Below are 26,222 nucleotides of genomic sequence, written 5' to 3' on the forward strand. Positions count from 1 at the left end.
ATGCCGGTGACACTAGCGAGACCACCTCAAAAAGCTACCTAAACCACATATGGTGGATCCCATTTGGTTTCCAACATCTAGAGGTCTCTAGGCACTTCTAATTCCTCCCACATGAAAGTTTTGGGTGATGCTCCGGTCAAAGGAGACACCCTGACTGACCACAAAACCTAAGACGGCAAACCTGGATTAGGACTCTGTATTTTAAGTGAACATTTCTTCCAAAAAGAACCAAGTGTGCTTGCCTCAAAGAGATTTTTGTTTCGTTAGTTTTTTTGCCACTCCCTGTTGGGGTTTATTGTTAAATAAAACAGAGAATTCCATGTGGGTCTAACCACACCGCATAACATAACGAGTCACTCATCAAGAGAAAACCTATTTTGCACAATACTCAGTTCAGTTGAGCAATTTGTGCCCCTTTGATGCGTAATTGTGCGGCTTTTCCTTGAGAAGTCACATGACGTCAACAACAGCATCATTAATATGCAGCAGAGACAATAAGTGGGGATTTCCAGCACTTACTTCACAAGTAATCAAATGATGATTTAATGATGACGTTCTGGTTATAATTTCCTGCCAACATGTTATGTTAGAACAAATAACTAACTGTCCAGCCGATGAGCCTTTTACCGTTGTTGCTGATGCTTCAATTAATCACAAGGGGGCGGCGATGATCCGTTCTACGATGCACCCGAACTACTTATTAGATGTTAAAATAAAGGGGTCATTTATCGGTTATTAATTAAAATTTGCACATAAATATGTTTTTTTGCCCATTCATTTTTAACTTAGTATTAGAAAATTAATCAATACATGTCATAATTTAATATTTTAAAAAATTGTCTTCAAAATATTTTTAATAAATTGTGAAAATATAAAATACCATATTTTCCGCACCATAAAGCGCACTTAAAAGCCTTTAATCCTCTCAAAAAACGAAGGTGCGCCTTTTAGTATGGTGCGCCTTTAGTGTGGACCAAATTTAAAATTCGGTAAAGTTGTTTTGTGTGGCTTCCGTAATGTAAAGGTGTAATATGAAGACCCGATGAACCAATCAGAGGACATTATGTTTTACGTACGTAGATCGGGGCAAAAAAAAAAAATCTGACGACTAGACGTAACACCGTGGAGTACGTACCTTCGCCGCCTTTGGTAAATAAATACTATTGTTTGTGTAAATCTGTAAAGTTGTTGACATAAAAATATAGACTAATGCAATTTTCAACACAGTGAATTTACTATGTTATGATTTCATAATTATTGCTATTCTGTCATTTTGAGGATGAGCTTGAGGGGACAACATCAAAGGTTTTGCCTCAAGGTGGCCACCTTCAAGGTGGGCTGGAATCTCACCCCGAGTAGCTTCGGCCGCTACACCTGGATCGACTATGATGATGACGATGACAGCCCGGAGAAGGCTTGCAACAGCTCGGTCATCATGAGGGGCGAGCGGGATGCGTTGGAGCAGTTGTTGACCTTAACCAAAGACTTCCACAAGCGTGTCAGTGTTCCGAACCAATACATACAAAAACACATAGGAAACAGGCAACACCTGTGGATATCGCACTTGTTCAACTCATGAGTTTTATTTTCCAATTTAATTGAATGTTTAATTAAAAACATGAAACGTTTAGACACGGGCCGAGAATTCCTTTCTTTATTTTACTGTAAGAAGAGGAAGGCAGAATTACAAATAAAAATGTGGAACACACGCACACACAAGACTTTGTCAACAATATATCACCAGCTCTTTTCTCACACACACACACGCACAAGGCATGCACAAGTAAGTCACCGCAAACACATTCAAGTGCTACCTTGCTACCTCGAAGACTTTCACAGTGATGGAACGGATTAGTAGAGAAAGACGGATTTGAGATTGACGACGAAGCGGTTACGTTCAAATCAGGGGTGGGACAAAAATGCCCGTTTTTATATATATATATATATATATATATATATATATATATATATATATATATATATATATATATATATATATATATTTATATATACCATAACTGTATAGTAATAGTGTCATAACAGTGATATTTCTTTTATTATTACTGAGACGTAGATATTGTCATATATGGTTTCTTTCAATGACTTGCAATTGTCATACCCCTGATTGATTGTATTAGTTTGTCTACAAGTACAGTACAGAGATTTATTGTATGTTGAATTTTTTGTAAACTCCGACTCCACGGCCGTCGACGCATGAGAGGTTATTAATGGTCCAAAATGGTACCGATACAGTATCGGGAAAGAAAAGGCATATTAGTCAAGTGGTGGATACAGTCGTAATAAATGGATTCCCATGTAAACCTCATTGAGTGCGGTCTGGAGAGCACTTCCCTCTCCGACAGTGACGCGGTGTTTTCCGAGCGCCTCACCGCAACCTCTTGCAGCCTCAAGTGGAGCTCTCGTTTTGTCAAATGGCCAAACTTCTCTTTCTGTCGGATCTGACACACAGCAGGAAACAAAAGAGATATCAGGATGACAAGAGTATCAAGATACACCAGCACGTGCACATTTGGGCCCTAGGTGGCGCTCAAGCACCTGCCACTTTTGCTGCTACACGTTTTTTCTTGATTTATGATGACTTAGAAAATGAAAATGACTCTCTGTAGCAAAATGTTTCGATATCTGACAAGTGTTTATTTGAGACATTTGTTCGAAAATTAACTGCTATTGTGGTCTCATTTTTCAAATGATTTTTTTTTCAAAACTTTTTTCAATAAAGAGGTAAATGTTTGGTATGGCTCGTGCAGACTTACTTTCCTGAGGCGTCCTTTAAATCTGTGTCCAGCCTGGTGTGTGGCGTTGCAATAGAGGGCAGAGAAGAGAAGTTAATAAGGTGGGGTAGGGTGGGGGTTGCTTTTGGGGAGACTTCATTGAGTAGCCTCTGTCCACCGTCCCACATGAGGAGGGAACAGCCAAGCAGTTTTTTTTTTTTTTTTTTTAATTTACATTTAGGATGGGATAAAGCAATGAGGGATTAGTTTCGAACAAGAAGGCAAAATTGAGAAAATTAGTGAAATATCACAAGGAACAATCGAAAGGAATCATTCAAGCATAGAGAAGTTCCAAAAGGATGCCTGGCGTGACACTTTGCCGACACTAATACGAGTGTGCCTTGAAGAGGCGAGACCTGGTGGGGCAAACTCTGCCTTTGAGTGTCTGGGCGTGAGCTGTGGTTGACAGCAGCTCCTGCATGAGTTCATTCCTTTTCTCCCGCCAATTAAAAAAATAAATAAATTGATGGTGACTGTGGCTCTCCTTTTCCATATATGAGGACATTATCGTAAGCACATTTAATTGCCAAGCCTACCGAAATAGTTTCCTAATTTTATAAATAGATATATCACAAACCATAATGCAAAACACCTTAATACACTAGTTTTACATGAATACTCATACATGCACATGCATTGAAGTCTCTCTGTAACGTTCACTGGCAAAGAAAAGACAACGAGGGCAATTTGTGACTAATGTACAAACCATCAAATAAGCAGCGAAGGAGGTCAAGCCACAAAGCGGACCTTAGAAAAGCGAATGAGTCGGCGTCAGGCCGCATCAGATGGTTAGTACAGTTACAGGCTCGGAGCTTTTTACCTCATGCAAGTAAATGTGTGTGCCGCCCTCTGTTGGTCATACCTTGTAAGGGGACATGGAAAATCAAGCTCAACAGACAAAAGTGATTTGAAGTGAAGCAAATGTCTTTTTGTTCTCTTACGAGCAACCGCACACAACTTTTCTACGTCCAGAATGTATGTTCAGTTGGTGCGTTAACCCCTGCCGGCGGGCCTCAGAAAACTCACTTGACGATGCTGGGCGGGATGTGGACGTATTCCATGGGGATGATGTCTCCCAACTCCTGCAGGCTGCCCACGTACTTGATTTTACTGCAGAACTTGGAGCTGAACACAACACAGTGTTGGATGATCACGTTCAAGTTTACGTCGACCACTCATAGAATGAAAACTGGGACAATGAACCTTATGAAGGGTCTGGTGATGCCTAATAGTGTTCTGATGAACCAGGAAGGATGGACGATGATGAACATCTTTAGGTTCTTCTTCAGCCTGAAAGAAGTTGACATTATCATTCAGAGTAGTCGGGAGGGAGGAAGGAGGGGATCAATTCCAACTTTACATAACTCGTTGAAGTTACACTGAAAAATAATACATTAAAGCCAGATTATGTAAAAAAATGAGGAGTGACCTCCTGTCAATCATCTGGTAGCACTTCTTCATCCATGTGAAGCCAGGCATCCTGCGGCGAGGTGTGGCGCCGTTCAGGTAGACAATCATGTAGTCCTCTGCCACCATCAGCTCCAAGGTGCTTATGACGTACCTGCGCATAAGACCACGTCAGGCGGTGGAGCCGGTCGGATTGGGCGCTGAGGCAGCAGCTCCTTGGAAGCGGATGTGTGTGTTTCAGTTCTCCTGGTGTTTACATAACCGGCTGAAAAGTGCATCGGCACGTGGCTTTTCCCCCCCCACAATTCACTCGAGCGGCGGTCTATCTGAAACTGGCTCACAATGAAATGCAAGTCAAGGTTTTTTACTTACAAAAAGAGATTTTCCATGACATAGTTGTAACTGTCACAGTCGCTATCAGGCAGGAAGCAGGCTGCAAAAACGATGATGGCGTTGCGCTCGGCGTAATAACCTGCCACGTGAATGACGGGGGTTACACCAGGGAGGCGTCGAGAGGAACCCAATAGACGGGCGACTATACCTCCATGCGAGATGACCCTCTTGTACGCCTCAATGCACTTCATATCGATGCGATGCTCCTGTTCGCCAATCACGACACTCCTCCACAGCCGGCCATCCTTGAGTCCCTCGCTAACCCCGTCCGGGAGGACGGGCGGATCGCGCTCCTCTTCGGACGTGTCCAGCTCCTCGATGTCCACGTCCAAGTCGTCTCCGGTGTCGAGAGCCGCGTCCTCGTCGTCCGTGTCCAGGGCGTCCTCGGAGAGCAGGGAGCCTTCGCTGCGCTCCAGCGACACGTTCATGGGCGGTGCCGCCAACTTACGCCTCTGACTGGAGCCCCCCGACACGTCTGCGGACGAGGGAGGATCTGCCACAGGGCATAGTAGAGAACATTTGTTGACTTGGAGGGAGGGAGGGAGGGAGGGAGGGAGGGAGGGAAAAAGGAAGGAAGGAAGGAAGGAAGGAAGGAAGGAAGGAAGGAAGGAAGGAAGGAAGGAAGGAAGGAAGGAAGGAAGGAAGGAAGGAAGGAAGGAAGGAAGGAAGGACAAAGACACTCTGTTTCTTAAAGTGACAGTAAGCCAATTTTCCATGATTTTGGCAGGTCATTTACTTTGTGCGTTGTTTTTTTTACCTTCCCTGTTCTCTGCATTCTCAGCTTCCTCACTGGATGTCCTCCTCCTCATCATCATCATCGTTGTGGTCGTCCCTTCTGCCGGCCGAGCCTCCTGGGGCTCTCGCCTGTTCCGAGGCACACAAATACCATCCATGACATTTGCAATCAGCGCTATCACCAAGTCCAAGATGCACAAACATAACAGAGCAACTGGCTGAGAGTAAGTTTTCAAGGCAAGCTGCACGTATGGGATGAAGGGAACAATACGGAGTAGTGTTGCCCCTACCCCCCACTCTATCTATCCCCTTTCGACATTGATCCCCCCCCCCCCCCCCGCGACCATTACCATAATTTGTGTTAACAATAGCAGACAGAGTTCACATAAGAAACGTGGACACATGTTTGCATCTTATTTACACACCTACCTTAGCATGGAGAAGCTTCTTTGCAACTGCGTCACATGACCACAACACTGACAGACACACACACACACAGGCACACAAACAAAGACAAGGGAGGGCCGTGTACCCCAAAGGGGAGGGGGCAATTCATCAGAATTACAAAGTGGGGGCTGAGTGATTCAACTGTTAATGAGGAGCCATCATTAAAAGTGCGCCCCACACACACACACAAAGATGCATGGGATGAACAGAAAAAACAACAATGTACAGTATCGTGTGTTCCAGTAAAATTGTACTGAGAACGATTCTTATGATTCAGTCCCCAGGAAATAATACTACAAAGAATACGACTGATGATAAGAAAAATAAAATTCCAAAATGACTTTTCTTTTCCCCCAATATTATATAAGGCACAACTAACCTGGACATGAGAAAGTGGGCGTATCCCTCAGGCACATACTGGACGCAATCCTCCCGCACCGGGTCCTCGTATTGAGCGCGACAAGGTTGGAAGTAGCTTTCGTCCCGCTCGACTACAAAGTCTGCATGAGGGACTTGAGTTGAAAATTCGGCGTAGACGTCTGACGTGTTCCTCGCTGCTTGGGGACCTTCCTGGTTTTCTGTCCTTTGGTCAACATGGTGGTAATTGTAGCCACTCTGAGGTGAACCTTGAGGCGTTGTCCACTGGTTCGTAGCTCTCTGATTGGCCGGATGGGGTAAAAGTTGTGACGTCATATTTTGGCATCTGGTAAATGAGGGACGGAGAAGTCAAATTGTCATACAAACAACCCACAAACAACTGAAACTTGGTTTAGTCACTTACCCTAAATTCTGAGAATGGTTTTGGTGAGAGGCCCAATGGTCTCCCTGGTGGTGCTCAACCAAGCACTCATCAGCCCTTCCAGTTTGTCCATCATAATAATCCAGTGAGTCACCTTGGAATGGGTCGCTGTTTGGTGGAAGTGAAGAACATTGGACTAGCTCCTCTGTGAAACTCAACAGATCGTGAGAACTTTGCACCCTTGTCAGTTCTTCCTCTGGCCCCTCTTCCTCATTTTCCTCCTCCATCAAATCTCCAGAAAATGGTAATCCAAGGACCTTGTCGCTGGGGACGCCCGATTCGCTGGCGGGCGTACTAACCAAGGAGCTCGTGTGAGAGATGGCGGAGCTATTGCACGATGATTGCGATGCGTCTCGTCTCGGTAACGGATCCCCCCAGACTTGTAAGTTGGGATGGGGTGTAGATGAGTTGACGGGTGAGTGGCCACTGTCTGAACCCGAATCCTCCATGGAGATTTGAGAGTGGACATAAACCTCCTCTCTGGTTCTGAGGAAATGATCCGATGGGTGTCTCAATGAAGGTGACATACTTCTGCCAAAGACGTTGGATTTATCTTCATAGGAGCCTTCTTCCAATTGTGTTTCACTTCCAGACGGTGGTCTTGATTCTGACTGGAAAACTTGGGTAAGGCTTTGATCCTCACTGATTGAATGATCATTCTGGGTCTGTCCACTTTGCTCAGCCGTCTTCTGATTCTGAGCTTTCAGCACTGAAACGGCATAGGAAAGCATGTGAAACGTTTCCATGGGCTTCCGAGATCCTTTTGATGATCCTTCGGTGTCTTTGGGAGACTTGACTGTTCCTGGAACGATAATGTACTCCATTTCAAGGCACGATGACGAATCCCCGTCCGAATTGGACCTCAGTTCGTCTCGACTGCTCGGGCTCAATTTGAGTGTCTCGTCGTCAACACCAGAGCTGGGGCTGAGCGACATTGCCTCTTTCATGGAACATTCTAGGCTTTGACTATCAGTGAGAGTAAACCTTCTTGGCAGACTATCGGATGGTGACGCCGGTGCGGAACCTTTGGGTTTACTGGACGCAAAACTCGCCGAACTATCTGGGCTTTGAGATAAAGAGTCTTTATTCCGGATTGGATATTCACAACCTTCCACTAAATCTGACGGCTGATCCTCTGAAAATGCCTGACAGTTGTCAACCAGAACAAATGGAGAACGAATCTCGACCGTTTTCTCAGCTGAACTCGAGTCACCCCGTTCCTCAAAACGAAAGACTTTATGTAAACTGCTTCCATCAGATTCCCTTTTGTCTTCTGCGGGTTTGGTCACGGCTATGAATGGGCTGGACTGCTCTTCCAGTTGTATCGTATCTACGACGGGACCGCAGTCGATCTCAGGGGAAGTTGAAATGCTCCAACTGCAGCCTCCTACATTGTCATAGTCTGAAGTGGAGATGACCATGCGAGGAACAGGAAGATTCCCTACCGTGTCTGATCGTCTGCCTTCTTCTCCGTCTATTACTATTTTGACACTCTGCTTTTGACCCATCCGTCCGATATCCCTTTCTTGTTCTTCGCTTTCTGCTTCTCTTTCCTGCTGTTTGGTTGCAGTGGTCTCCCTTCCGTGCACTAAGTCAAGGTGTCTATGGTCTTTCCCATTTCCAGGTCCTTCTGGGCTTGCAGATGAAGAGCTGTCTTCTTGTATGGTTGTGTTCCACATTTCCATGCCTCCATAGGAGAATCCCTGAGGGCTTTCCAAGGAAGCTCCTCCTCTCATGTTGGGAGTCGCCACAGGGAAGTTTCCAGAGTCTTCCGACAAAGGTGTCACGAGTGGAGAAAAACTGTCATCTCGGATTGTCGTATTCCACATGTCAAGCGACTCCGGGTATGAAGTGGCGGTTCCCCCGTCTGATTTCAGAAAACCCTTCTGTGCCGAATAGGTCCAAAAATCCAACGTCTGCATTGCTCTACCTGCTTTACTCTCCTGTGCTTCATCATTGTCCTCCTTAGATGTGTCTGGCGTTAAAGTGTTGAGTATCATTTTCTTCTTCTGTGAAGGAAGTGGCGTTTCTTTGACGCTAAAGACGCCAGCTTTGCTTTCAACTTCCTCTTCCGGTGGCGTCAATTGCAGATCGGCCGCAGTAACGGGATTCCATTGATCACCAAGTTCAGAATCCGGGTTCCAGTTTTCACATGATTCTGTCTGTTCGGTGATCAAACTAAGCTGTGGTTCCAAGCTCCAGTCCCTTTGTGACCTCCCTTCCCTACTTGTTTTTTCACCATCAGACTCTTTGCACCGTAGTTCCTCCAGATTCTGAGGACTCTCTGTCCCTCTGGTTCTACTCCAGGCATCATTCGAGGAAGGCGCGTCGAAGCCGAGCTCTTCCCAAGTCTCGGACAAGGACGACGAGACGCTGTCCTTGTGCTGCAGGCCGCTGATCCTCTCTGCCACGTCTTCGGGGAAGAATCTGGGGCCGCAGCCGCCGGAAGGGTGACCGCCCGCCAGGCTATTGACCGGTGTGGGAGGAACCACAGTTTCCATCATTTCCATGACTTGACAGTCCGGATCAGAAGAAGAGTGCCTACTTTCCAGACCACCCAAAGAACTGGGATCAGAGAAATCCACCGTGTTTAGTTCCTCATATTCTGAGAGGCTGGAGCTCCCCGCCGTTTGCTGATCGTTGTCTGTTTTTCCTGCAGAATTCTGGAGGGTGTGATGCGGATAGAGCGGCTCAAAATGAAACTGATCAAAGTGGTCATTCCTCTTTTTGTTTGAATGCTGACGCCGCCTCCTCTCAGGCGGTGCAGGAGGTGAGAGGGACAACAGCCCCAGGGGGGAGGGGTTCCTCAACAGGAGGCCCCCGGAACCTGCCGCTGACCCAATCATCTCGCCAACAGGGCTGTCGTCGCTGAGAAACACCGAGCTCTCCTTGGAGGAGCGGCTGCTGCGGATGGTGTTCATACCGCTGTCGGGGCTCACCAACTCCACACTTGCTTGGACTCCTCCTGGATCATTCTCACCCTCTGGCACCACCCTATGGGAACGCAAAAAGAACAAGAGTGGACGACCTCCAAACGTTGCCTTTTTGGATCATTGCCCCTTTTACACACCTCTCCATTGCTACCACATCTCCAGCACCTCCCTCGGCTCTCTCTGTGTCTGAGCCTTCCATGTCATTGATGCCAGACGAACCCTGGGAGAACTCCACGCTGCCTGCCACCCCCTCGGTGGAGGACGTCATGCTGCTGGGGCGACAGGCTAGCATGGAGCTCCGCCGATCCACAAACTCCTTCAGGAGGCCACGGATCTCTTCCTCCAGCAGCAACAATGACGTGCCCAGAGGCGAGAAGCTATTTAGTTGGACCTGGTAGACCTGCAGATCACCCCTGGTTTCTGGTTCACCAGAGAGAGACACGCTGGTGGTCTCCTCTAGCTCGCAGCAGATCTGCATTATTAAAAAATCTAGAATGGAACCATGCTATTGAAACATCTGACAACTTTATAAAATCCACGTTACATATAATATATTGTCCGAACAGAAAAAAGTGGCAGTTTGCAGATATTTTACCTGGTTGAGGAATTCACTATTTGACGAATAGACTGCCACCTGCAGGCGGGGAGGACTAATTGCATCTTCAACAGCCAAGAGAAGCATCAGTCCGTCATAGGTGTGCCGATTACAGAAGGATTTCAAGGCTTCTTCGTAACTATGCCAGTGCTGGGAAAGAATTAAGAAGTAGCAACATAAGCAGCCAAAAAAAACATGCTCATTGTGGAAACTTTCAGTTCCTCAAATTAATAACTATATATATATATATATATATATATATATATATATATATATATATATATATATATATATATATATATATATTCTATATTCTTTTTTTCTTTACAAAAATGAAACATTTTAATCTTTATCAAAGGAGGAGGCAAATACACAAAATGTCTTGTGACTTTTGAATTGTTAAAAGGTGTGAAAATAAATAGCTTGATAGATTTTTGTTTTCCCAAACATCTCATTCACTTAAATTATTTGGGTTTTTATTGTGTGTGGAAAACGTGGAATTGTGGCAAAACTGGGAATGTTTCGAACGTGTTAAAAAAAAAGTTTCAAAAAAAGCACCAATGTCTTGAATTATTTGTAAGTTTGATCTGAAATAGTAGAGAAATGAGATTGGACGTAAAAGTGAATAATTTTGATGCGGAGTAACCTATGAAGCAGAGGGCAAGGAGAAATAATCCTAATAGTAGTGCAAAAATGATTCATAAGCTTTCTGCTGTGGTTACAGTCGACAAACTCCCCCAACTGCACATCTGATTTCCCTCGCAAAAGGAGGCCTTCATCAATGATAGACAAAGCTGTCACCGTGATTTATCGGCCGGCAATTAGTGTTTGCTCTTAAAACAGCCGCCGCGCACAGATTATGCTAATTCTCTCGCGGTGACGAATGACTATAGAAAGTCGCGGTAACGGATAGGCATGTTTGTTGAGCAAAAGTTGCCCCAAAAAATATTTGCTCATTTTGTTTGCCTCACTTATGCAAACTGTCGGTTTTGCTTTTTGGAGCATAAAACCAAACCGAAAAATAGCAAATTAGAATTTTTGTAGTTCGCTAAGAAGAGATCGTCCAATTTGCACAGCAAGTGAAAAGGTAATTAAGATACTGTAATGCCATCGCGTGTGGGCAAGGAGAGATAGCGTAGCCGCTAAAGAAAAACATTTTGTGTGTGAGATTGATGAGGGCTGCAGGCTGTGTCTCTACCAGGGCTGTGTCAATATTAACCTGCCAGGATGAGGTAGTACATCACTCCTCCCTCCATCTTCCCAATATGGCAGCTATCCGAGCCATCCATGGCTAACGCACACATTATACGCACGTACATACACTTCACTGACAGGGGCCATTTCTCAGCGCTGATATCCCGAAGAGTGCAATGAGGCTTCCCAGAGGCACTTACATATTCAAGTTGTATACGGCCCACGAGCCGCAGGTTGCCCACCATTGCTTTAAAGTTACAAGACGCACACACACAAACACGAGCGTGGAGAAGATGGAGCGTGCAAAGATGGGATGCGATGACACGCAGGGAGACAGTCTGTCCGCCATTTGGCTCTTAACGGCGTAAATTAGCCACCCATCTAGTTCCACAGATTGCACTTCCTTACAAATTAGCAACATGTTAGCACTAATCCGCACTAAAAGCGCAAGTGATTTAGAGTGAAGGATGGGGGGGGGGGATCGAAGGTATTGGTCAACTGCTACAATCATTTTTTTGGAGAGGTTGAAAATTGAATTCATGTAAAACTGGACTAAAATGCTGTGCAATTAATTGAGCTGTTTAAATGTCAGAAATGAGACTTGTAGTTGCAATGGTTTGAGTAAAAAAATGTATATATGTCAAATATCGTCATTTGGGAAGTTAGTTGTGAAAATGCTAACTTTTTCATATTTTCTTTTTATTTGAAAAATATTGAAAAACAACAATTTGTAATATTTTAAATTATACAAAAAATATCATATCAGTTATTTTACCTTTATTTTTTAAGGTCAAAATATTGTTATATATTGGCGTGATATATTAGATACAAACTTTTTTTTTTAATATCTAAAAATATATAAAAACGGTAAATTTTGTGACACTCAACATTTTGTGTGTGTATTTAATGTCTTAAAAGTTGTACACATATAGATTAAAAAACTTGTTTGATACTTGGTGGAACTTTTTAACCCTACTGCGTTCTTATCCACACACAAACACACACACACACACACACACACACACACACACACACACACTTGACTCCACAGGCATGTGTTGTGTTTTTCCACACGGGCAACACGCAGGGCCCCAGGTGCACAGTTCCTCACATCGGGCCCCGATCATAAGTCACGTAAGCTGGCGCGCAAACCCAGTCCAAAGGGGCGTTTCCCGCTGTCGCCGACAAAGAATTAATCAAGCGTTTAGCCATTTAGGTTCTTTGCATACCCTTTGCATACTCAACACAACAATGGAAGCTTTTCCGCCACCCTGATGAATCCATCAAGGCAGCTGAGATTTATACACGCGTCTGCCTTCACAGCGGAGGCCACCCCGCTGAAAGGCGCACACATCAACACTAGAGGGAAGCAAGGAAGTTTGCATAAAACAAGCGCATATGTCCATCTTTCAGTCTCTTGATGATGATGCTTCATTCGCTCAACGCGGGGATTTGTTGAAGGGGGGCCGGCGCGCAACTGAGTTGAGCTGAGTCCACAAATGTTTTGTTTTGTTTATTCCCTCGCAAAAGCCCAAAGATGCTACGAGGAGGGAATGAAAATAAAGGGAGGACTTTCAAAAAAAAAAAAAAAAAGGTTAAGATGATTAAAGCGGGGAGTCAAATTAAAAATGTTCTTTACAATATGTTCTAGGCTCTCCCACACGGCATTCTGATTCATCGCGTGCGTGGAATATGAATTAAGGCGAAAAACGCACAGCATTTTTGAGGACTTGCCATAAAACACAAACTCCACGAGTCCAGAGTTTCAAACTTTTGGCAAAATGTAGCTCTTGAAGCCAATCTCACTTGGCAACGAGAAATTTGGTAGGCATGTCAACCATTAGTCGACCCACCAAAAAGTCTCAAGAACCCGCGGGAAATCTGCCAGTTTTGGAACAATTTGGACTCATCTGGAATATTTTTCAGACGGGCAAATGACAAAACATGACAGCTTTTCTCACCGTGGCGGTGAAGTTTGAAAAATTGCTATGAACCATCTTCTTAAAACTCTTTCAGTTCATTCTCCCCCAAAACTAAGTGTGTCTTCTTCAATCAGTCCCCAGGAGGCCTGCGCTGCACCTGCTGTCTCCTGGCGCCTCCCATCAGAAAGGCATTTAGCGGGTGCTGTGGCTGCGGGCCCTGTCATTAGCCAGCGTAATTATTTGTGCAAGGAGCGTCGTGGCAAAAGTGGCTGCGCATAAGCAAACAGAAGGGCCGCAGGACCGAGAACAAACAAGCCATTAGAAGCCATCCAAAGCTGTGAAAAACACCCAAAAAGAAGGTAAAGCGCTCTCCGGAGGAAGTGACAAACAGGAAGCGTATTCAAAAAGCAGAAATGTCCATATTAACACACTGGGGGGGGGAAAAAAGAAACAAGACATTACTCACAAAGTCATGTTTGTGGCTGCGGGCGCTGTCCCTCCTACAGTTCATCAATTCCACAGCATGACAAGTCGTCATCCCGACAATGCTTCATCTGCTTGTGCTCATTTGCATACACACACACACACATGCACAGGCTTTCACACAAACTTGACAGCAACTCTAAGATTTGAGCTTCACGCTGCGTGATGTATGTATTGTCTTATCACCAAGACCACTTTTTCACTTCTGATGGATCAATAAAGTTTCTATCTACAAACAGATGCACGCACGCCCGCACTAGAGACCAGAAAAGTGGTGGGACCAAAAACTGCAGTGTACGCGATTGGTTAATTGTGAACACAACCACATCCCTATTTTTTTTAAAAGGCAACAACAAGTCTCTCAGTTGTTTATTTCTTTTCTAATTGGGTTGCACAATGGTGACTTAAGTGGTGGAAAAAGTTTCGATGGTGATCTCAATTTCACATACTACAAGAACCGGATGTTTCATCAGGGGTGTGTAGACTTTTTACATCCACTAGGGCAGCAATTAACAATTACCTTGATTTAAAGTTACTGTTGACCAGTGTAATCTGGAGGACTATACGAAAATGGAGGTATACTAATGAGAAGCTGAAATTCTGTTGATTTCGATTCATTTGATAAACGATTAGTTGTCGATTAATCGTTACACCGCTTATATCCCACTGTATATGGTATGGCACTTGTAAGACGGCCCCAAAACTACAACCCGAGGAACCACAGTGTGCAATACCCCTAGCCCCCCCCACCCCGAGATTTCCACTCAATCAAAGACATTTAGCCTCATGTCCATTTGTAATTCAAATCTTTACCCACAAACTGAACTTCAACTTCACACACACACACGTCGCCAAACACACAAACCATTACCAGCTAATTGAAAGTAATTTATTTCCTTTTTCTGCAAAGATCCATTAAAGGCAGAAGAAGTCGCACCTCCGGAAATGACCGGGTCGTATGGCGCGCCCTCTTTTCAAACACAATTAAAACACCACGTATCAATACACACACTGCAAATGACACGCACGCAAAGGGAGGGGCCAGCTCATCATCTTCTCACGTCATTAGCGGCCCACCATGACACTGGGCCGCTGGCCATTTCTTCTATATAAAGTCTCTAATGGGAGCACCACTCTCCATGCTAAAATATGCACAGAAAGTCCAGCACACGCACACACACAAGCCGTGAATGGTTATTTATTCACTAAACGAGGATGTGGGTGTTTAATGTTCCTTGGACGTTGGGTAGTGTTCCGGGGTAGGCAGAGCTGGAGCCCCCCGGCAACAGACATCATTTATTTTACACATAGCCCTAATACCGCGCGCTAGGCAGCCGCACTCAGATGGAGAGCTTAATGAATGTGTGCGTGTGTGGACCAACACATTAAGACATGGAGGAAATATTTTGTGCGTGCGTGTGTGTGTTGGAGCTTTTATTCCTTTCTCTTTTTAATCCATCCGTAGGGAGGAGACACCTGGTTGCAACTCACAGGCCTCATCCAAATGCACAATATTGCAGCGTGCACCTCTTTTGCATAAACAACAAGTTATTGAAAGTTTTTCTAAAATGATCATATTTGGGGGTTTATTTGATTTGTACAGGGGATTTTTTTTTTCTTTCCTGTTTTAAAGGAGAATAAATAATGAACCTAACTGGTCATCTCTTGGCACATTTGATTTATTAATTGTTGTAACTAGGTGTTTTGATATATTTAGAGTATTTTTTATTGTAATGGACGGTTTTATTTTACTTGATCATTATATGTATCGCATAAACATTTTTAACTGTAATGAAGTGATTTGTTTACATTCCTCTCTGATTTTTAATAAATTAATTCGACTGAATTAAAATTATTGATATCTTATTCCTTTAGAATTTTTATTTGTTAATATTGATCAATTTTTTTGTCATGAAATTTGAGATAAATATTTGTTTTAATCAATGCTTTTGTTATACATTTACTGTAAGGACAATTTTTTAATCCACTATTATTCAGCAATATTATTGATGATGATTGAATACTTTTCAATTTGTAAGTGACCATCTTGGTCCTCCAAGATGCTATGAGAGTGCTTTTCCAGAAGATTGCTATTAAAGCACCTCCCTTTCTCATAAATGGAGAAGCTTACCTCCTCACCAACTGTGACCGAGGTGAGCGCAATGGTCGTCTCGCCGTCCGAGAACTCCTTGAGCTCCTTGGACAGCAGGTGCTCCAGACCTTGACCATGTTAGCACAACACAAGACGACTAAATGCCTGTGATGTCACCGTTCATCATTGGATGTATAGATTTGGGGCCCACTCATACACTACAAATGACACACCATAGAGGCACAAAGAACATTGCTAATTACCTTTTAGCACCACCTTGCTATCATCACACCGCTCCAAACGTCTCAACAGCTCATCCAGTTGCAAGCACCGGTGGCCATGTTTGAGCAGGAAGGCTTCGCTCTGGGGCCGCAACGCCTCTGAAGACACACACCAAAAGATTTATTGATAGAACCTTTGCCTCTTGTTTTAAAACTATCCAGAGGCCTTTTTGTTCACATGTCGAATAAAACCAGTTGTAGTTGCGTTCTTTTATCACCCTTCCATCCTGACTCGCTTGTTATCTTCCTCTCAAGTCTTTTACTGACCCTAATTGACTCTTGGCTCCATCCATCACGTTTGCACCGATCCCATCTCAACTCAAGACCCAAATTGGGTTCTTGCCTCATTTGAACTTTGCTGGTAAAATAAAAACGGGAGCATCTAAAGCATGTCATGCCATCAGTTATTAAAACCTTCCCAAGTTTCCCATACTCACAACCTTCCTCTCCCGGTTGCTCTGGAGCGCCGCGTCGCCCCATTACCTCCCCCAGGGTGCAAGCGCGCCTCTCTCTCTCTCACCTCCGAGACTCTCCCTCAGCGTCCGTCCGACTCGCTCGGGTGCCTCTTGAAGAAGCTCTCTGGCGACCGTCATCGCCGCGGACGCCGGGCTGCAGTCATCATCATCATCATCATCATGGTGATGGACCACTCGCAGGATGCTGGAGTCAAAAGCTCGGCTCTCAGAGCTGATACGCATAAACACATACAGTCAATGAATGCATTACTGCAGACACCTCCCCCCCCCCCTCCATCTGCACGCGTGTACCAATCCAGCAGGCCGTCCCGCATCAGCGTGATTGATAGTTTTCCTGCCCGATGGACTTCGGTCAGGTCCAGGTCGTCCTTCCACAGTAAGAGGCTCTGGCACACTTTGATCTTGCGTAGGTAGCTCAAGGTTTCCCCGGGCAGCGAGGCGGACCCACGCCGGCCGCACAGCAGCGGCACACACACACCCAGGGAGGGATCCCTCTGAAGAGAATGACACATGGAGGGAGGTCAAGGGCAAACATGTAGACACATACACACACTGGTATACCTGACTAAGGTGTAGCGCTAAGCACAGCGTGGCAGCCACAGTGTCCACATCCGCCTCGGGACCACCTAGCACAGCATGGATACACTTGTCACTCCACGCCTGGAAAACACACACACACAAAAGGGAGATGAGTTTCAATAAACAATCGTGTCGGTGTGTGTTTGTGGTTGATATTGAATCCTGACATTTCTTTAATATTTGATATGGTATCACGGCTGTGTTGGGTGAACCCAATATACTGCATTGATATTGAGATCGGTTCATGTAGCAAAGTCAATTTTGGGAGAAAAAAAAAGTTCATGTGAGAAGAGATGACTTTTATGAGAGGCATTTTATGACTTGGCGATGAAGTGCCGTCGCTACAAGTGAAAATACGACGCGTGCTTTCTTTCTGTCTCCGTGGAGGCCCACGTCGGAAAAGCCGCAGTTCAACAACTATCCCCAAGATTGTTGTCATGGAAACGAAAGGCGCAGGTGTCAAAACAAATCGATCAATAGGAATCAAGCGGACACCACGCCCATGCAGAAAGCTCGTTTCTGCTATGATCAGAGGGCAGGAGGGAAGGAAAGAATACACAAACGCTTTCCAAACGGGAATGATGATCAAAGCAAGGAATGACGTCACGAGATTGAAGGCAGGGAAGTTGGAATGGGCTTTTAAAATAGATCAAGTGAGAAAGTGCGTGTGGAGATACTTAATGACCAAAAGGCTGGGAAATGGATGCAGAAATGTGATATGTGAAAATGTGAAGATGAGGATGGAGCAGGAGGGAAGACGAATCAATAGTGGTCCACCAGAGAAAGGAAGTGATGCATTAGTGGGGGAACGTTCCACTTAGTGTCTTTTTTGCTCGCTGTGCGAATGTCTGTATATGTGTCAGCGTTCAATCTGGAAAACCTGAGATTAGCAAAGACAGTCCATACTTTTATTTGGTTTGTGACCAACCAGCTAATAGACTTCAAATAAAATGTTTAAACATCTGTTATATTTCAAGCATTATATTGTATTTCATTCATTATATATACATATCTATATATATATATATGTTTGTTTTGGGGTTATTTTGTAATTGTAACGAGCCTGACAAGTTTGCAGGGATGAACTCGACGAGCGGAGGGCCCACACGTTCTCCGTTCCTCACACTCATACCGCAAAGCCTCCCGAGTTAAAGACGTAATCGGATGGGCTCCGGGCGAAAGGGAACAATGCTGGAAGTCTACTCAGCACATTGTCTTATCTGCAGAGCGAGACACGATAGAAAGAAAGAGTCGATGCGAGTAAGAATCAGGGCAATTAGGAGTATGGATGCTCTGGATGGTGGCCACGCACATCAGCAATGACAGAGAGACAGACCTGCAATGGCACAAATTAGCCTCGCTTACATTCAAATACATGGAGGACAAAAACAAAACAGGAGAAACTGGCTCAAGTCTTCTTCATAGTCTTCCCACGTTTCGAAAAGAATGTATTTTAGCTCAACCCAACAATCTGAATTATCCCTGTGAACTAAGTTGGCAAGCCATTAAAAAAGGAGGTTGGTATGTCACTAAGCCATCAGGTGCTTCAAAAAAGGCTCGATACATTTCGAGTTCCTAATTTGGTTTCCGTTCCAACTTTGATGGTAAATATTAGACTTTTGACTCCAATGATTTTCTTGCATCGTACGCTCTTTAAGTGATTTTAGAATGCTACCTTTTATTTCTGCACTTGCTATTTAAATGCCTCGAGTTCTTTTGCTTTCAAATGTTGTACTTTTCAATGACGTGAAGCACATTGAGTTAACCTGTGCTGCATAAATATTGCAGCTTTGTCGAAGGTAAGATAGAGAGGAATTCATGGTTTATTATGCTTTTTACTAGTATGCTGTCATGCACTTTTTTTTTTTAATGAATGATGCAGCTTAATTGATTGCAAATGATTTTGTTGGACCCCACGCTACAGCTCGCTGACCCAAGTTTGAGTACCACTGAAGAGTGCAATGCTCGCATGCAAGGAGAGGAGGGATGTGTCTGGCCTGAACTTGTTGATGTCAATTCGGAAGCCTTTTCGTCCCTATCATACCATGCAACGTGTGGCTGGCTACAGGTGCAGCAACAGGAAAGGAGCCTGTAGCACGCACACGTACAAACACCGGGAGGGCAGGGAGGGAGAGAGGCTTCTGTTGGCTTGGGAGGCTCGCAACTCACCCCGAGTCTGCAGTCCACCCTCCGCAGATAGTCGTCCATGTCGGCCTGCGTCGGCGCGGTCCCGCCGTGGAGCTCCACATAGGACAAACAATAATTCACTTAGGGACGTTTCTGTGCTGTGTCCATGTGTGTGTGTGCGTGTGTGTGCGTGTATGATGAGTGTGTGTATTGCTGAGTAAAGCGAAGCCCCCCCTTTTGCCCCCCCGCTACGCTACGCTCGCACTGCAGCAGTCTCTCTGCAGCTGAGTATGATTGGCGCCGCCCCTTCTCGCGAAGCTGCTTGGTTGCTTGGTCGGTTGGCTGGCTGGCTGGCTGGCTGGTTGGCTGCAGGTGACGGCCGGCACTAGTTGTAGCGGCGGAGGTACATGCGCGTAGGCTTCGTCGTGTATTACGACGTCACTGGCAATTGAGCGTCTTTTTTTTCTTTAACAAACGCGCGTCGGTCATTTTGCCAGGAAAAATATATTTAAAAGATATGGCGACGGTCGGAAGGAAGGAAGGAAGGAAGGAAGGAAGGAAGGAAGGAAGGAAGGAAGGAAGGAAGGAAGGAAGGAAGGAAGGAAGGAAGGAAGGAAGGAAGGAAGGAAGGAAGGAAGGAAGGAAGGAAGGAAGGAAGGAAGGAAGGAGAGAACAATACATGTAGTACATGTCATGTAGCAGCATAGACAGCAGTAGTGCTCTACTTCAGCACCACGGACAGCGAATCAAAGAATCAAGTATGAAAGAATTTCAACGAAAAACGCCGTACCACAATTGTCCAAAACATTGTTGAGGTTGTAATTGAATAGGATTGGTTTCAAGTTTGAAATATGTGGAAGGTTTTTGCTGAAGCGGGCGTGTTGTTCATGGATGGAAGCTGCTGCAGAGAGAGGCAGCACAATTTAGGACACTCAGTCAATCAATAGTAAGATTCTCCTGCAAATGCAAGCAAAGCATCATGAAGTGGTTGGTTAACCTATTCCTCACTTAGTGAGTCAGGAAGTGATTGACTCAACTAATCCAGTTGCTGTCAATTAGCCAGTATTTATCATCTGTGCCGACCATTTGGGGAGTTAGTCTGTCACAAGTTAAGTCAGTCTGTGAACCATTCAATCAAAACGTCAATCAATCAGGTTATGGATTGAGTCAGTCAGTCTGACCTGTCTGTGAGTTAGTCTGTTTGTCAGCCCGTGGGTTTCTCTCAATCTGACAGTTACCCAATAAATCAGTTGGTAATGTTGTCAATCAGTTGGTGCAGTCTGGTCAATGGCTCCAATGCATTTTCATCATGGAGTCAAAAAGTCAGCATGTGAATTCCTCAGTTTACCGATTGGTTTGCCATTCAGCGAGCGAGTGGGTCAACGGATCAGCTGCTCAACAAATCCGTTCCTGTTGGCAGTTTGCTCAGTTGGTCTGTCTTCTCTGCATCCATTCTCATGCACATTTCAGGAAGCACGGCTGATGAAACACCTGGCTTCCGTTGCTCTTTTACAACAAACCGGAGAAGCTTGAACTCTCTGGACGAGTCTTAAATGACATCTGCTCGCCACTAGTAAAACCAGTTTCATTTTTCCACTGGAAACATTAGGCCTCACTAATTGATTTTAATGGCTCATGAGTCGCGGAAGAGGTCTTTAAGATTATTATTATTATTATTATTATGACTATAATTGCCATCACCCATCCCAACGTGAGAACGCGGGAGGCGGCGGTTGGAGGAACATCTTTGCCCTTAAGCCGAAAACATCATCGTTATTGCAGAAGCCGGGAAATAAACAGACACAGTCTCCACCTTCGCATGCAGACCCCCTCCCGGACGCCCTTATTCCCTCCGCCGCCCTCCGCGTACGAGCCCGCCGCTTGTAATTTATGCAAAATTAATTGATACATCTTTTATAATTGATGTGCTGTAAACTTAATGAGTAATTTATGTAATTAGTCAATTAGGGATAATTCCGACATATGTTGGCTATGCCCAGAAGGTGTGCTTTACAACCAGATATTTGTCCAGGATTTGAGCGTTTTCATGTGTGTGTGTGTGTGTGTGTGTGTGTGTGTGTGTGTGTGTGTGTGTGTGTGTGTGTGTGTGTGTGTGTGTGTAGGTTTGTGTTAATTAATTTTGTTATGCAGATCTGCCATGGCGTCTGTTTAACGGCGCCCTTTGTGAAAACAGATTTAATATTGATCTTTCCTGAGCATAAAGAGCACCTTGTTTTTTTTCCTTAGACCGGCAAGGGGCTTTCCCGCACGGTGCACGAAAATCAAAACAAACCGAGAAGAGGAGGAATAAAGACAAGAAAAAACACCTACGACTTGTGAATATATTAGAAAAAATGTTCCCGATTTTTTTTTTTTTTTTTTTAAATATGCTCTTGACGCCACCTCAACTGACCTTTTGAGTGGCGTCACGTGCGAGGCGGCTAATTAACTGACGGTGGGATTTTTTTTTTCTTCTTTTTTTTGTTGTTGTGAATATTCATACCCGACGCTCGCCCCTTAATTACATTGTAGGACTTCCTCTCCGAGGAGGCCAAACTCACCAAAGGCTTAATTATTGCAATGTATTCGGGTGGGCCCCCGCGAGAAGACTGTCAAGGACCCCCAGCCATGACACCTGGCCAAAGAAAGATGTGTATCGTTACGAGGGTGGTTCTCCACCGAGAGTCGACGTGAAGTTTGTTTACATCCTTGTAGGATCCGCCCGAGAGTGTTTGAGCAGACAGACAGCCGCTGGACGGCCTGCCCTGCAATTAATCAACGGCGGCGGGCGTGCGAGTGTGTGCGCGCGCGCGTGCGCCTGCGTGCGTGTGAGCGCAGTGATGATGGTGCGCAAAGGAAGACATGATTTATTGTTTGCAAAGTCGCAAAGTGCAGTCGAGCACATTTAAGCGAGGCCGCCGTTCGTGTCTTTTACCTTTTAAGCGCGCACATCGAAGTTGGACATTAACAAAAGATAATCACGCTCAATGGTTCTCGGTTCCTTTCCCAGTTGAATTGTTTGACGCTAAGTGACCTGAGCTCTCTTTAAAGCTGACGCGTTCGACGCTGTGTGACTTCAAAAGCATATTTCTTCATGCACGCGCTTTTGGAGCTTCTATACTATAAGGACCCATGTGACCCATGAACAAACACAGCTTTGGAGTTAATAACGACGAGATTCGAACCCAGAACAGTTCGACTGTGAGGCGCACATACCAACGGTCTCATTCAGCGTGCTGCTCGATGGTTTTTATGATAGATTGTCACTTTATCACTTCAAAAAACGCCGGCAACGTGAACAATGACCTCGCATGTGGTCAAATAGTCAAACACTGAAATGGAAAATGAGAAGACTCAATTAAGGAGCAACTCCTGCTGCTGGTGTCACTCACAAGGCCACGCCCCTTAAATGCAGACTCAGCTAAAATATTCATAACATTTGACAAGACACATTTATGTGATATGCTCTTCTATGCTTTTGTACAATACAATGGCTTTTTTTGACAAATGAATTTCGTTTTGATTGATTTTGAAAAGTAAAATGAGTTTATTACGAGTAAATGATTCAGGAGCCTAGTTATGGAAGAAAATATTTGAAAGTCACCAAACTGTGTATTTACTGTGGTATCGATCATCCTAAAAAGCCGCATATCTCCCGACGATGTTTCTTTTGTTTTTTTAAATACCCTCCTCATTCTTCATTTTTATTCATAAGTCTCTCTCTTTCTCTCACTCTCTCTCTTTCTCTCTCCCCCTCCCACACGTCCATTCACAACTACCCTTGCGTGTCATTTTTAAAGTGTCTGGATAATAGCAGCCTCACAGACCTGCGGGGGTCTCACACACACACAATACAATTGGAAGCGGGAGCATCGCATATGAGGAGGAGAGCCAGACCAAAGTTGGACCACACGGCTTGCGAGCAGGCAAAGAGAGGACGTCTATGGCAACTATTAGGCGAGGACTTGCACTTTTTTTGCACCAGGGTTTTTCTCCTCAGGTGATGTCGGAAGGCTGCCAAGTTTGCTAACTATTCGTTGCCGCTCCTCCGATGGCTCAGACATTCGGGACCAATCTCTCCGTGGGGTAGTTACTCTGAAAAGGCCGCTTTGAAGTTAAAAAGGAAAAAAAAAAGAAAAAAGAAGTCATGCCACGACCAGGGAAAAACTCCTACAGTGACCAGAAGCCTCCCTATTCGTACATCTCCCTCACGGCCATGGCCATCCAGAACTCCCAAGACAAGATGCTCCCCCTGAGCGACATCTACAAGTTCATCATGGAGCGCTTTCCCTACTACAGGGACAACACGCAGCGCTGGCAGAACTCTCTGCGGCACAATCTCTCCTTCAACGACTGCTTCATCAAGATCCCGCGCCGGCCCGACCAGCCGGGCAAGGGCAGCTTCTGGGCCCTGCACCCGGATTGCGGCGACATGTTTGAGAACGGTAGTTTCCTGCGCCGCCGCAAGCGTTTCAAGGTGCTGGCGGCGTGCAAGAGCTCTCCCATGTTGCACTACTTCCACCATCACCATCATCACAAGCCGGAGCAGCGGGAGCCCCCCGGCCGCCTGCCCCTCACGCACCCGCCCGTGCCGCCCGCCCACTTCCAAGGCTACCCGGGCATCGCCTGCGCCCAGCCGGGTGGCTTCAAACACCCGTTCGCCATCGAGAACATCATCGGCCGCGACTACAAGGGCGTGGTGCCCCTCACCTCGGTCATGCACCATCTGGGCTACCCGGTGCCGCCTCAGCTGATGACCTCCGTGTGGCCCCACGTGGGGATGCTCTCCGAGCCACTGGCGCCGTCCCCGGAGTACGTGCCCTTCGGGGTCCCGTCCAAAAGCCTGTATCACCACAGCGCCAACGGGCCCGGGCTACCCGCCGTGCCGGTGCCGATAAAGCCCACGCCGACTCTCATGTCGCACGGTCTGAGCGGGATGTCCTCTTCTAGCAGCTCCACCTCAAGCCACCACGGTGACGCTCTGGAGGGGAAAGGCAACCTCCTGCACCCGGCCCTCCTTCTGTCTTAATCGCACGGTGAAAAAATATTTGTAGAGGCCGATTGTTTGCACATTTGATTTACTACATTTGCCATGTCTTACTAAAAAATACAATCAGACACGCTGAACCCAAAGAAAATGTAGTCGGAAAGTTTCCCTCAAATTCAAGGTAGGTTTTATTGTAGACAAATGCATTGTCCTCCATTGGTCATTTTGATATGCTTGGTTGTAGCGGTGTATTGCTTGTATGAGAAATATTTATCTGAAGATTTATAAAGAATTCACAAATGATTTGATTTGTTTATTGACGTGCATATTTTGGAGCAGTGAAAATACCGGCCTGAGTCTTTTGAGGAAATGAGTTGAATCAATTTGTTATGATAAACTTGATTTTGATATCAACATTTTACTGAGGGGGGGGGGTGGGGGTGATGTCAATAACATTGTGTTTCCTCATAAAACACACACATTAGCTGCATGTGATCCCGTTATTTTACTGAAGTTACTTGAGTGACAAGACTCGTGTAGAAAATATTGAGTTTGTAAAATGATGATCCCTTTGTGCAAATACAAGTACAGAATATGCTCACACAATGTGATTTGGATGTTATTTTGCAATTGAAAATCCAAAGCATAGTGAGCGTGAGTGATTAAAGGCGAGGCTGACCCGATTTGAGTCATAACTTTTTTCTGTCTCGCGCAAACACTCGAAAAACATGGCTCACACACGGACGCACGCACGCACGGTGGGATGGACATTGGAGCTGATGTCCCAAATAAATGGATGCGCACTTCAAACGGGGATCAAGTTTTCCCTCTTTTGTTTGACGGCGTTTAAACGGCGGCTTTGAAGCTCGCCTCCTCTCCTCTCTATGCACAAAGCATCACCCAAACTGACTTACATTCAAGCCCCGCCATCCTCCCTGCTTAGCATCCCAAAGGCTCCTGGAGATGCCCCCCCCCCCACATCACACACCCTCCAGTGTCGCACCAGCCTCTGAACAAATAATTGACATGCACCAGTCGGACAAGAGAAAACGAAGGCGTGGGAGTAATGGGGAAGAAAAAAAAAAAAAAACGCATTTGGTCTTCGGGCAAGTGGAGCACACACATCAAGACGGTGGTGACCTCTGTTCTCCTGTCGAGTGTTCAGTTAATCAGCAGGGTGGACTAGTTTCAGATTATTTTAATCATAAATGAATAAATCTGCTCTACTAATGACTTATTTTTTGAGTTCTCGTTTTTCCTAATTCAGTAAAAAAAGTAGTTTCTGAATGGTATTGAGTTAAAAACAAATGTAAGTCTCAAGCTCATTTTTTTTGTGTCAAAAAAGTTGACTATAAATATGTCCAATGTAAATTGTTTTCATGGTAATGGTTATACTCTAATCAATTATCTATCATGAGGCACTGTAAGTGGTTAGCACAGGGGTCTCAAACTCATGGCCAGGGGTCCATTTGTGGCCCACGGTATGATATTAAGGTCATCAAAGTTTAATATTCCAGTGCAGCTCTCAGCGAATTGTAATTCTAATTCTCATGTCTTTTTCAAAACCTGTTGTGAAGAGAACGGCTATTTTCAGGAAAAAGTGGAGACAGGATTTTTTTTTTTTCCTCCTCCAAAATGACACTTCTTGTACTCTCAATCGGCGTCAATGACCACAAGCGCTATATGGTTACATGGACACTGAGCGCATGATACCGGCAGGTGAGTGGATGGATGTGTGTGCGTGTGTGTGTGTGCTTGCGTGCATGTGTGTGTTAATTCCCTCATTTGCAGGCTCTAATAAGCCTCGCTGCACTACAGTATAATTAAATGGCACCAATTAAGACACAATAAGAGAAGTAATAATGCAGACATTAGTGCCCTCTGTGATCTGTTGAATTACAGTATGAGGGCTTTATTTTTTTTATTTTTTTGCAGCAAACAGATAAAGAGCGGTGAAGTGCCAAAAAGGCTGGTCGACCA

The 26,222-nt window shown here is 45.1% G+C and overlaps 2 protein-coding genes across 3 annotated transcripts; one reads left to right on the plus strand and one right to left on the minus strand.

The window, feature by feature from the left end:
* Nucleotides 1-1,970: 1,970 nt before the first annotated feature.
* LOC147058612 (uncharacterized) lies at nt 1,971-25,065 on the minus strand. 2 transcript variants are annotated; one of them, XM_085910028.1, is made up of 19 exons: nt 19,298-25,065; nt 17,111-17,209; nt 16,841-17,043; nt 16,594-16,760; nt 16,056-16,172; nt 15,832-15,920; nt 10,102-10,251; nt 9,644-9,978; nt 6,556-9,567; nt 6,154-6,477; nt 5,350-5,456; nt 4,741-5,085; nt 4,572-4,671; nt 4,222-4,353; nt 3,996-4,082; nt 3,819-3,917; nt 3,613-3,654; nt 2,775-2,807; nt 1,971-2,459 (listed from the first exon to the last, which is right to left on the minus strand). In XM_085910028.1, exons 1-19 carry the CDS (start codon nt 19,334-19,336, stop codon nt 2,429-2,431), a joined length of 5,511 nt encoding a protein of 1,836 aa, XP_085766154.1. In that variant the 5' UTR covers nt 19,337-25,065; the 3' UTR covers nt 1,971-2,428. The 2 variants fall into 2 exon arrangements, with proteins under 2 accessions (XP_085766154.1, XP_085766155.1); XM_085910029.1 differs by lacking the exon at nt 3,613-3,654 and having other exon boundaries at nt 19,298-25,064.
* On the plus strand, nt 23,403-24,284 carry foxb2 (forkhead box B2). Its single transcript, XM_085910030.1, has one exon. It carries the CDS (start codon nt 23,403-23,405, stop codon nt 24,282-24,284), a length of 882 nt encoding a protein of 293 aa, XP_085766156.1.
* Nucleotides 25,066-26,222: the final 1,157 nt, after the last annotated feature.

Source organism: Syngnathus leptorhynchus, chromosome 4 (genome assembly GCF_054491065.1).
Source record: "Syngnathus leptorhynchus isolate UIUO chromosome 4, UIUO_Slep, whole genome shotgun sequence".
Lineage (NCBI taxonomy): Eukaryota > Metazoa > Chordata > Actinopteri > Syngnathiformes > Syngnathidae > Syngnathus > Syngnathus leptorhynchus.